Below are 12,400 nucleotides of genomic sequence, written 5' to 3'. Positions count from 1 at the left end.
TGTCACGAGGCTTCTCAAGAAACCTGTCTGGAGTTAGAGAAATACCAACTTATGTTTCTACTTGATTAACAAAACAGTTCTCATAAGGTTTAAAATATATAGAAAGCCTTTGAAAACAGACATGGATGTAGTGGGATTGTAATGTCTTAACTGGACTTCAAGGACGGGAGTATGGATTTCTCTATGTACTTGATCTCATCATTAGTATGTTACTACTCTACTAGTACTTAGCACTTCTAAGTTCCTTAAGGTAACAGAATCAACTTAATAAATTGGCACTGAAGAACCCCAAATTTAATCTCATTATGAGCTTCTGAATTTGACTTGGGCCTTGAGACAGAATTTAAGTGTTCTGAGAGACTTGTAAAATAGGAACATTTCATCATCTAAAGAATCTACTTCACCACTTATTTCTAGGTAAACCGTAGCACAGCTCTTCTGAAGAGTCTTTCTGCTGAACGTGAAAGATGGGAGAAGACAAGTGAAACTTTCAAAAACCAGATGTCTACTATTGCAGGAGACTGTTTACTTTCAGGAGCTTTTATTGCCTACGCTGGCTACTTTGATCAGCAGATGCGTCAGAATCTGTTCACTACGTGGTCTCACCATTTGCAGCAAGCAAATATCCAGGTAACAATACGGTCAAGATAAGTTAACCATAAATCGATTTACTGCAGAGTTAAGCTTTAGGATTGCTAGGTAAAGAATAGAGCTGTTGGAAAGCTGTTGCAGCTTTGTAGAGCTGCATTTACTTAAAATGTCTTCACCAGCTGGTTGGAGAATGTCAAGTTAAATATTGACTTTGGTTGCTTCCTGCAGTTCCGCACAGACATCGCAAGGACCGAGTACCTTTCCAATGCCGATGAGCGGCTGCGCTGGCAAGCGAGTTCCCTGCCTGCAGATGACCTGTGCACAGAGAATGCCATCATGCTCAAGCGCTTCAACAGGTACTTCAATCTAAGATGTGAAGTTCTTAAGCAACATTCTCACAGCAGGCAGGGTTTGCACCCATCGAATCACAGTAGCTCCTTCAAAGATCTGTTTCACTGGGGTGTGAAGCTCTCATGTTCAGAAAAGCTTCTCAACTATGTGTAAACATAAAAACTCGTTCATGTTTGCTTGCCTTTTTTGTTATGCTTAGCTGTTAAAATAAGTTGGCTTGAAATATTTTGTTATTTGAGCTATTTTGTTTCCCAAATACAAACTTAACTTTCAAAACTGAAGTGAGTCATTGAATGTGCCTCAGCTTAGTGAAGGAATAAACAAAGTTTTAGAGTTGAGACTAATAATGCAGTGTAAATTCATAAAACTGATTAGACACTGTCTGCAGTCAAAACCTAAATAATAGAAGTGTTTTATTATTAACTAAAGGTATCCGTTGATCATCGATCCCTCTGGGCAAGCTACAGAGTTTATCATGAATGAATATAAAGACCGTAAGATAACTCGTACAAGCTTCTTGGATGACGCTTTCAGGAAGAACTTGGAAAGTGCCTTGAGATTTGGTAACCCACTTCTAGTTCAGGTCAGTGGCATGATTGTGTAGAAGCTATTTAAATTCTTGAATTCTGTCCTGTGTAGTAGAAACGTTTGCAATTTTTCCCTTAGTAACATGCAGACAACTTCATTTTCAATTTACAACTTAACAAGTAAACTAGTGATACATGTGGTGTTAGTCCTGAGGAGAATTAGTGAGCTACAAAATCAAAAGAAGGTAATTAATTTTCCACCATTTTAAGATGAAATTCTTGTTTTGAAATGATCTTTCCATACTATAAAATGACTTGCAACCTGTCTATCTGTTCCTTTGTTTTTATGTGCTTTCTTTAGTCATAGATAATGGCAACTAATATGGTTAGTTATCTAGAATTAAATCTGCTCTGAATATCAGGGAGAAATTTCAGTAATATGAGGAAATAGGCAGCTATAGACTTTTCACTTGAAATGGGTATGTTTTTCACTTCTTAGTATGAAAATGGAAAAGATTAGTAACTGTTGCTTGTGCTGTTTAGAATAGGGCTTACCTGCAGTAAACCTAACAAAATTACAGCCACTAATAATACTTCCCTTCTGTACCTGTGTAGCTCAACTGCACATCTAAAAGTGCAAATACCTTCTGAATGTGATCCCTATTCCAAACCAACTGCCAGTTGTTTGCTTTCCAGAATTTTAAGCCCCTCTTGGATTGGGAGTTTTAGCTTGAGACATTTGCAGTCTTTAATACGTCTGTCTTTCTAGGATGTGGAGAGCTATGATCCAGTTCTGAATCCTGTTCTGAATCGTGAAGTCCGAAGAACTGGAGGCAGAGTTCTGATTACTCTGGGAGACCAAGATATTGATTTGTCACCATCCTTCGTTATCTTCCTTTCCACCAGAGATCCAACAGTAAGTAAAATCAAAAGCAGTCCTGTTTGTAAAAATGACATGTGAAGAGATCTGAGAAACCTTTTTCATGTTTCCTGTGACAGGTTGAATTCCCACCAGACCTCTGCTCTCGTGTTACGTTTGTGAACTTCACAGTAACTCGCAGCAGTTTGCAGAGCCAGTGTCTGAATGAAGTCCTGAAAGCTGAAAGACCAGATGTTGATGAAAAGCGCTCTGACCTCCTCAAGCTTCAGGGTATGTTTACCAAAATCAGCTTCCTGTTCTAAAAGAATACAGTGGGTTTACTCTAAGAGTATATAGTGAAATGTCTTCATACTCTTTTCCAGATGCCCAGTGGCAAACTACACATAACTCACATAATTCTTTAGCATATCTGTACAATATGTATGTATGACTTTTTTTTTTTCTTCTAATTAAGGTGAATTTCAGCTGCGCTTACGTCAGTTGGAAAAATCCCTACTACAAGCACTTAATGAAGTGAAGGGACGTATTCTGGATGATGACACCATCATTACTACACTTGAGAACCTGAAGAAGGAAGCAGCAGAGGTCACCAGAAAAGTAGAAGAGACTGATATTGTCATGCAAGAAGTGGAGACTGTTTCCCAGCAGTACTTGCCTCTTTCCACAGCTTGCAGTAGTATCTACTTTACTATGGAGTCACTGAAACAAGTAGGTTGAGTGCTTCTTCTCAGGAGCTTTGAGTGTTTACTAGTTAAAGCTAAATAGGCACTGCCTAACATTGCAGTTTGATAGACATACGCTGTTGGTTATCAAACAGCAGGATTGTGGAGAGAAAAAATAAACTCTTCTCTTTCAGATACATTTCCTGTACCAATACTCCCTCCAGTTTTTCTTGGACATCTATCACAATGTCTTGTATGAGAACCCAAATCTGAAGGGAATTACAGACCATACTCATCGTCTCTCAATCATCACAAAGGATCTCTTTCAGGTTCGGTTTTTTAATTAATAAATGTAATTCCTTAATAGTTTTTGAAGGGTCTGAGTTCAAAGGTTCTTACACTACTACTCTGTTTGTTTCTAGGTGGCTTTCAACCGAGTGGCACGTGGCATGCTGCACCAGGATCACATAACGTTTGCCATGTTGTTGGCCCGGATCAAACTGAAAGGCACTATTGGGTAAATATTTGTTTTTTCACTTCAGTTGAAAAAAGGAATGCTCTCTTGAAGGCATATAGCTAAAGTCTTCTTTTCCCTTAACATTAGGGAGCCTACATATGATGCAGAATTCCAGCACTTCTTGAGAGGGAAGGAGATTGTACTAAACACTGCATCTCTCCCCAAAATCAATGGTTTGACTGTAGAGCAAACAGAGGCAATGATGAGGTTGAGCTGCCTTCCTGCATTTAAGGACCTCGTTTCAAAAGTTCAAGCTGATGAGGTAAGTGTTGCCTAGGGTCTGTCTACTGAACTATCTTGTTAAGCTTTTCAGCTGTCTGCTTGAAAAGCTTCGTGCTTACAAGCAAGCTCTCCTGCTGTGGAAAGGGAAGTCCTAAAGATTAACTAGTTGTAGTTGTGGAAATGAACGTTCTTACTTCCCTTATAACCCAGCTGTGATTTTGTGAAGACCAGCACTGTTCATCATTCAGAAACATTTTCACCGTGCCTCTGGCTTTGTGGTTGACCAGCTTTGGTTCCCGTGGTAGCAGAAAGTGTGACACTGCATGTATTTTGCTGTACCACTATTGTGTGATAATTATGCAGCAGAGAGGAGCAGCCCCAGCCACACATAATTTCATTATGGTGGGGTCTGGATATGCCTCTGTGGAATCAATTTGGATGGTACTCAGCTTCTGAACAGTGATACCTCTTTGTCTTGACTGTGAAACTGTATGTCACAAATTATGTCCATATCTTAAATAGTGCCTGTTTGGTTGTCCTGGCTAATTTTTATATTAGAAGTTGAATTCTCTTTACTACATCTAATTTTTCTCAAACTGTTCAGCCTGGGGTAAAATAACTTACAGCTTGGCCTGGGACTTGATAGAGATCTGTAGAATCAGTTGTGCTGGAGGCTATCCATGAAATTAGGTATATCAGTGAAATGATTCAGCACATCTAAATGTGGAGTTGCGTTAGCGCGGCATCTAAAGATAGGATAATAGTGTGATTTGAATTTTACATGTCCTTGCTGTACATTTGTGATATCTTGAAAGTCAACTTCAGGTTTTTGTATTTTTTTTTTTTTTTCAATACAGCAATTCTGTATCTGGCTGGACAGCAGCTCCCCAGAACAGACTGTACCATACCTTTGGACTGAAGAAAAACCTGCAAGTAAGTGAATGTACATTGTTGTCCATATCAGTCCTGTTGTACTGATCTAAGTAGTTACTATTATTTTAAAAGCAATTCTAAAGTAGAATTTCATTTTTGACCTTAATGGTTGAGAAAATTATAAAGTTCGGATTGTATAAGAACTTCAAGTCTTGTGGGTTTGGTTCTGGGCTGTTTTGGGGGTTTTTGGGAGGTTTGTTTTCACTGGATTTTTTTAAACCAAACTGTTCTAAGCAGTAGTTACTACACTTGATTGCTGCACCTTAACCTGTGATCTGGTCTTCCACTGAGGATGAAACCTAATTCTACAATCTCATTAGACTGCATAATAGTTTGGATTAACCTTAGTCCTTGCCAGTCTAAAGATGTCTCAATACTCTAAAAAGCTCCAAGACATGGATCTTCTGAGGACAGGGCTGGTCTAGTAGAGTTTTAGATCTGCAGTTGTACTTATGCATGAAGTTACCTCTTGCTGCATTAGTTGTCAGGGCTAATTTTTCAAGAGTGAGAACTTGAGGGTAACTGTTGCCCTTCAGTTCCTCCCCTTTCTGAAAGGTAACTTTAGGAAGTGTTTGCTGTCTTTGATCATTCCAGGCTCATTCCTGTAGCTTTCTAAATTAAGGATTCTAAGCTCGTATTTACTAGCTGCTTATTAAAGCTGCTGGAACATTAACTGAAGCAGCTCCAGGTTATCTACCCTATCCATGCTAGTCAAGTGTATATGAATTCAAACTCTAGCAGAAGAACAGATTATTTTTTGAATGAGATGTGAAAAGATCTGTTGTCCCTGGAAATTAAAATCACTCATATCAATAATTCTAGCTTGTAGATTTTGTAAACCATCTGAAGCTGCTAATTTTTTTCAGTTGTCAAATTGAAAACAGAATATAAGCATTTCATTAAAAAGTTGCATCAGATCTTCCAAAAGGATAATTAACTTCCTAAAAATGTAGTCTTCAGAACAAGATGGGGAGAAATCGAATGGAGAATTGAAGAGAGGAGGGTCCATCTAATCCTGTCTCCTGTTTCCAGCTCCCATTGGACAGGCCATTCATCGCTTGCTTCTGATCCAGGCCTTCCGTCCGGATCGTTTGTTGGCCATGGCACATACCTTTGTTTCAACAAACCTTGGAGAGTCATTCATGTCCATTATGGAGCAGCCTTTAGATCTGACACACATTGTGGATACAGAGGTAAACTGCTTGGTTTTGAAATGCTTAAGGCCACCTTGCATGAGTTCCACAATGAGTTAAGCTATCCAATGAATATTTCTTCCACTTACCCTTCTCTGGTATGAGGAGTGGATTGTTTCTCCTTTTTTTAAATTAAAACTAGGAGTAACATAATGGTTTTAGATGTATAGAGGGAAGAAACACTTGAGCTTACTGCATTCTCATATTTATGTAGTGATTGATTCATATCCTTTTCAACTTCTTGGAGCACAGGTGAAACCAAATACCCCTGTGCTGATGTGTTCAGTGCCTGGTTATGATGCCAGTGGTCATGTTGAAGACCTTGCAGCTGAGCAGAATACACAGATTACTTCTATTGCTATTGGTAAGAGCATATCTTATTTCAACATCTAAGCATAAATGAAATTGCTAGTAGTAAGAAATTTAGCAACCTTTCTGTTTTTTAGGTTCTGCGGAAGGGTTTAACCAAGCAGATAAAGCAATAAACACAGCAGTGAAATCTGGAAGGTAAGCTCTGTTTCATTTCAGCTAGAAAACTGCCTAGTAGAAAGGTAAAAAGGGGAAGTTATCTATTGGTTAAAGAGATAAAACTGGGTTAAAAAAAATAGGCCTATCTTTTGAATTTAAATTTGTAATAGCAAGCACGTCTATTTGCATTTCTGTTTAAATATTTTCAGGAGCAGTAGGTTGTATCTGCAAAACAAGAAAATTAACCTATTTACAGTACATAGTAACTGATTCTATGTAGAAGGCATATTTAAAAGAGGGAGGAAAATCTGTGGTATTGCTACGTTCTGTTGCTCTTTGTGATGATCACAGCCAGGATCCATAAGCTGTTTGCTATAAAGCACTTGTTCTGTTTCAAAAATTCACAGATGGGTAATGCTGAAGAACGTTCACCTGGCTCCTGGCTGGCTCATGCAGCTGGAAAAGAAACTACATTCCTTGCAACCCCATGCTTGCTTCAGGCTCTTCCTTACCATGGAGATTAATCCAAAGGTAATGGTGATTTAAGATTTTATTACCTTTCAGAGTAACTGGCTTGCAGAGCTAAAAGTGCTCCCCAGGGAAGGTTCTCTCATGACTGCCTTCTGTAGTGAAGAAGAAGGAAAATACACACCTGTCAGGGCAGTTATTATCCCATTCTGATAACTGAATTGTAGCTGTAAACTTACACTGTTGCTTTTGCTGATTCCCCTTACCTCCAAAAGAAAGGCAGTACTTCTTTGTGGTCACCATGAGGTTTTGAAGCTAATGCAAACTGTGCTGGGATTTAATTTAATGAAGGCTAAAGCAGCTGGATTTGAGCTTATTGATCTTCTCTAGGTGCCAGTGAATTTGTTACGTGCCGGCCGGATCTTCGTGTTTGAGCCTCCTCCTGGTGTAAAGGCAAACATGCTGAGAACCTTCAGTAGCATTCCAGTTTCTAGAATGTGCAAGGTGAGGCTCTGGTTTGTCTTGATGAAACTAAATGGAAGAACATGTTTCTTGAAAGCTTACTTTAGATATTAAAACCTCAGATACTAAGATGTACCTGAAGTGTTTTTCCTCACCCAAGCAAAGTAGTAGTTGCTTTTTCTGTTGATAGAATTTATTCAGTTTTAGTAGCAATCTAGCATTAAATGTGATACTTTCTAGTCTTCTAGCAGGCTTTGGTTTTATCAGTTCACTTGAGTAACAGTTGTTTGGTTTTCTGTTGTTTTTATTTCCCCCCTTTAGTCTCCAAATGAGCGAGCTCGTTTGTATTTCCTCCTTGCCTGGTTCCATGCCATTATCCAAGAGCGCCTGCGCTATGCTCCATTGGGCTGGTCCAAGAAGTATGAGTTTGGAGAATCTGACCTGAGATCTGCCTGTGACACAGTGGATACCTGGCTGGATGATACAGCAAAGGCAAGTAGTGTTGTGTACTTAGGCACAGGTAACAAATTACTTTGGATCTTCACTGAAACAGTCTGTTCTGGAAAAGTTAAAGTTAAATGAGTAGGCACAAAAAATCTGTTGACAATTTAACGATTGTTTCCTGCTAATTACAGGGTCGCCAAAACATTTCCCCTGATAAGATCCCCTGGTCTGCACTGAAGACACTGATGGCACAGTCTATCTATGGAGGTCGTATCGATAATGAATTTGATCAGCGTTTGTTGAACACTTTCTTGGAACGTCTGTTCACTACCTTAAGTTTTGACAGTGAATTCAAGCTAGCTTGCAAGGTTGATGGACACAAAGATATTCAGATGCCAGATGGAATCAGGTATCATTTTTTCCTTATCCTGATCTCTTATGTACAACTTTTTTTTATATTACAAAACTGCGCACAAAAAAAAACCAAGCACATAACTTGTATTTCTGTGCTGTGTAAACATCTGTCTTAGGCAAAGCATTACCTTGGCATTCTAGCAGAGGAAACCCTTTAATGAATATTAAAACTCTGCCTTGCAGGCGTGAAGAGTTTGTCCAGTGGGTTGAGATGCTCCCAGATACACAAACACCATCATGGCTGGGACTGCCAAATAATGCAGAGAAAGTTCTTCTCACCACACAAGGTAAATCCAGAGCTTAGCATTGTCTTCCATAGAGTACCAGGCAAACATTTTAACTAAAAAGCAGAAGAGAAATACAAGTTTTGCTAAAGAGTTGATAGCTTTCTCCTTCTCCCTCAACATAATTGGTTTTTGAGTAATCCAAAAACTGACCAGGAGCCTATGAATCATAAAAAGCCAGTTACATTTAGTCATCCAGATGTCAAGCTCCTGTCTTGATTCTGGAAAGTTTTTTTTGTAAGCTTCTGGAGTCACCTACAGCTGGGCAGTCTGAATCTTAGGTCTAGACTAGGAATAATGAAAATTCCTGGTGGGATGTTTTAACCTTGATGCCACTGCTTCTCTAACAGCAGATCTTCTGTTTTAGGCATAGATATGATCAGTAAAATGCTGAAAATGCAAATGCTGGAGGATGAGGATGATCTGGCTTATGCAGAAACTGAGAAAAAGACAAGAACTGATTCTACATCAGATGGACGCCCAGCCTGGATGAGAACACTGCATACCACAGCCTCTAACTGGCTTCACCTTATCCCACAGACTCTAAACCATCTGAAGCGGACTGTGGAAAACATTAAGGTAAGAGCTATGTTTTATTTAATGTGGGCATAGGAAAAGCACAAGTTCAGGTGCATTGTGATTTGGAAGTACCAGCTGCACTGCTGAAGGGTCAATGGAACCTGTATTGATGCTGATTTTGAGTGCCATAGCCATGTCATGACCTGCTAGGTTTCTTGAAATGCTTCTGAAACCTGATTATGTCTTTTGGGTAGTATTTGAAGAAGTGCAATGGCAAACAGTCTAGCCAGGCAGTCTCCATTAATTGTTCAACTGTGACTTCTATTTTCTTGCTTCTCCGAGGGAGAGGAGATTGTTGGTTGTAAAACAGTTTCTGCAATCACTTTCTGCAGCACAGGCTGCATCTTCCTGTTCAGTGCTTGTAGTCACAATGTTACTGCTCCATCCACCCAGAATTTGGGGGTTGTTTTTCTTAGCAGCTTTACAGTAAGAACTTTGCACTACAGCTTACTTTGAATGTTTTGACCATCAGGATCCTTTGTTCCGGTTCTTTGAGAGAGAGGTGAAAATGGGAGCTAAGCTGCTCCAGGATGTTCGTCAGGACCTTGCAGATGTGGTTCAAGTGTGTGAAGGGAAAAAGAAACAAACCAACTATTTGCGGACACTGATAAATGAGCTGGTGAAAGGTATGGCAATTCAAGCTAGCATTTCCCAGGGCTCCCTTTGCTTCTTGCACTCTGTAAGAGACTTCTGTGGTCAGCAGCTTAAAATAAAAAACAAAAATGGTAGAAAAATGTCTATAGACTTTGTCATTTTACACAAATAATACTTAAATTTGAGCATAAAATTCCCATTGGCTTGAGATGAGATTTCAAGTTGAGGTTGATAATAGCCTAATAATTAGGCTATAATAATAATATAATAGTTTGGCTTTAATAGTAATATATTAGGCTTTTTTGTACAATTTATATTAGCAGCTTAATTTCTAGGCTGAAATCTTACTAAAGCCTCTCAATTTCTGATTTGGGACAGGACAAAGTTACTTATACCACCAAATGAGCAGTATTGGCTCCATAAAAATCTAGAAAATGTTCAGGTTCTCTGAATTTCTATTTAAAGATTGTACATACATGTGGAATTTTCACAGAGATGCTGCATGTTGTAATACATGGTGATTTGAACAAAAGCATTTTCTCAAACTCAGATGCTTGACCTCTTCAGTTTTTTCTAAAGAACTCAAATCTTGCAGTAAAAAGCTGTGTGTAACTGCAGCTGCTCTTGAAGGGTATCTGTAAGTGGGTGGCATTTTAAATACAAAGTAGACCTGGAAGCCATTTGCTCTGTAATCTTTAAAGGTGCTTTCACTTACTGAGGGATCTTTTAAAATAGAGGTTGATATTCCAGTCCAAGTCTTCAAAGTTTCAATATAGTGTGTCATTTCAACCTGTATACGAACAAAACTTAATTCTAATCATATCTTTGTAGGTATTTTGCCTCGTAGCTGGTCTCATTACACAGTGCCAGCTGGTATGACTGTTATCCAGTGGGTCTCTGACTTCAGTGAGCGAATTAAACAGCTCCAGAATATTTCCCAGGCAGCTGCATCTGGTGGAGCAAAAGAATTGAAGGTACCTTTTGCTGACTTCTTGGGGTTATTGGTGGAGCTGTGTAACTGTTTTCTGGGGTCTTCAGGACTTCTGTATAGCTCCTCAGTCAATGAACTTGAGTCAGTGTTCTCTGAAATGTCTGTAAATACTGCTGAGCGTCTCCTGATCGCAGCATGATGAGGCTTAGCAGGGTAACTGTGCACAGAGATCAGAGGGAGCCATTAGTATTGTGGAAGAGTAGGAGACAAAGCCTTAGAGCAAAAAGCATCTTAGCAGTTACACTGTGTTCCAGTAGTAGCAGGAACATTTTATTTAAATAGATTGCCAAAGTATTTATAATAGTCATTAATTAATACTGCAGCTGAAATACTTTTTTCCCTGTATTTTCCTCCCTTAAATAGAACATCCACGTGTGCCTGGGTGGCCTGTTTGTACCAGAGGCATATATTACTGCTACAAGACAATATGTTGCCCAAGCAAACAGTTGGTCCCTTGAAGAACTCTGTCTTGAGGTCAATGTTACAACTACCCAGAACGCAGTCCTGGATGCCTGCAGCTTTGGAGTCACAGGTAAACTTAGCTGAAGGAAGGGATCATCCTCTGAAATGTCTTCAGAAGCTTCTGGTATTAAATGGGCTGTGTCAAATGAAAAAGATGCTGTTGTTGAAAAATTTAATACACACTTTCTGAAAGTATTTTCAGATGAGTTTGACATTAGTGATTAGGGAAATACTTCCAATGCTAATAAATCTCAAGACCAGGGTCAGTATATATTGAAGTGGTATTGCATAGTGTATCACCTACAACCTCTTGAAGATTTTGCAGTATGAAATACTTCTCATTTAGTGGACTTAGCCCTTAAATGATACAGAGGGAGACAGCCTTTGGATGTATGAAAGCTCTTAGAACTCTAAACTGCATTGCAATTTGCAGGTCTGAAGCTTCAGGGAGCTACGTGCAGTAACAACAAGCTGTCGCTTTCGAATGCTATTTCAACTGTCCTGCCCATTACACAGCTTCGCTGGATCAAGCAGACAAATGCTGACAAAAAAGCAAATGTTGTAAGTATTGGCGAAAATATCTAGGTATCCCTAGCAATTTTTTTCCTGAGGCTTTATGGATACTTGTACTGGGCACAACAAATGAAATTGGTGTTCTCTAATTACTCTTGGTGTCAGCTGGCATCTGATTTCAGGGCTAGCAGCAAACAGAACTAGTGCTGAATGTGTCTTTCCTTTGTAGATAGATATAAAGGAGAGACATCCAAAAATGTTGTTCAAGTCAAAACTCAAATTTTTATTTATAGCAGCATCTGTAAATTATTAAGTCTTGGGGTTTTTCCTCTTATTTTGAGTATTGAGTTATCTGAGACTGAATTCCCATCTCATTGGTACCATGTAGTGTTACAGAAACCTGTGACATTCTTCAGCTGTCTTACAGAACTCTCCTACATTCATGTTTTTCCCCAGGTTACTTTACCAGTTTATCTGAACTTCACTCGTGCTGATCTGATTTTCACCGTTGACTTTGAAATAGCCACCAAGGAAGATCCCCGCAGCTTCTATGAACGTGGTGTTGCAGTTCTCTGCACTGAGTGAACAAAATTGTTTTCACTGGTTAATGCTATAGTAAGTGTCAGTCCTCTATGTAGTGCTCACCTGTACTTTTGTAATCAGGGTAGGTTAGCAGATGGATTTGTGTGAGGTTGGCTGGAAAGGTGACGGTGCAGTGGGAAGCTGATAGGCCAGAGAGATTTATTTGAAGGAAGGTTGAATGAGATTTTTAGAGGGTTACTGGTAGATGTGATATTTGATGGATTATGTTACATTAAATAAAATATATAGAAAAATTTTGACCA

At 39.1% G+C, this 12,400-nt stretch overlaps 1 protein-coding gene across 1 annotated transcript in view; it reads left to right on the top strand.

Moving 5' to 3' along the window:
- DYNC1H1 (dynein cytoplasmic 1 heavy chain 1) overlaps nt 1-12,400 on the top strand; it is a 44,719-nt gene extending 32,319 nt beyond the window's left edge. The window contains exons 55-78 of the mRNA XM_021549636.3: nt 418-630; nt 820-947; nt 1,372-1,525; nt 2,239-2,385; nt 2,469-2,619; nt 2,804-3,057; nt 3,206-3,340; nt 3,434-3,528; nt 3,616-3,790; nt 4,608-4,683; nt 5,716-5,876; nt 6,129-6,240; nt 6,323-6,383; nt 6,752-6,875; nt 7,203-7,316; nt 7,596-7,766; nt 7,910-8,127; nt 8,316-8,419; nt 8,784-8,995; nt 9,468-9,621; nt 10,421-10,563; nt 10,944-11,112; nt 11,476-11,603; nt 12,012-12,400. Coding sequence (XP_021405311.1) covers nt 418-630; nt 820-947; nt 1,372-1,525; nt 2,239-2,385; nt 2,469-2,619; nt 2,804-3,057; nt 3,206-3,340; nt 3,434-3,528; nt 3,616-3,790; nt 4,608-4,683; nt 5,716-5,876; nt 6,129-6,240; nt 6,323-6,383; nt 6,752-6,875; nt 7,203-7,316; nt 7,596-7,766; nt 7,910-8,127; nt 8,316-8,419; nt 8,784-8,995; nt 9,468-9,621; nt 10,421-10,563; nt 10,944-11,112; nt 11,476-11,603; nt 12,012-12,140 — 3,528 coding nt within the window. The 3' untranslated portion in view covers nt 12,141-12,400. The remainder of the gene's footprint in view (nt 1-417; nt 631-819; nt 948-1,371; nt 1,526-2,238; nt 2,386-2,468; nt 2,620-2,803; nt 3,058-3,205; nt 3,341-3,433; nt 3,529-3,615; nt 3,791-4,607; nt 4,684-5,715; nt 5,877-6,128; nt 6,241-6,322; nt 6,384-6,751; nt 6,876-7,202; nt 7,317-7,595; nt 7,767-7,909; nt 8,128-8,315; nt 8,420-8,783; nt 8,996-9,467; nt 9,622-10,420; nt 10,564-10,943; nt 11,113-11,475; nt 11,604-12,011) is intronic.

Source organism: Lonchura striata, chromosome 6 (assembly GCF_046129695.1).
Source record: "Lonchura striata isolate bLonStr1 chromosome 6, bLonStr1.mat, whole genome shotgun sequence".
Lineage (NCBI taxonomy): Eukaryota > Metazoa > Chordata > Aves > Passeriformes > Estrildidae > Lonchura > Lonchura striata.
This window is presented reverse-complemented; position numbering and strand designations above follow the sequence as displayed.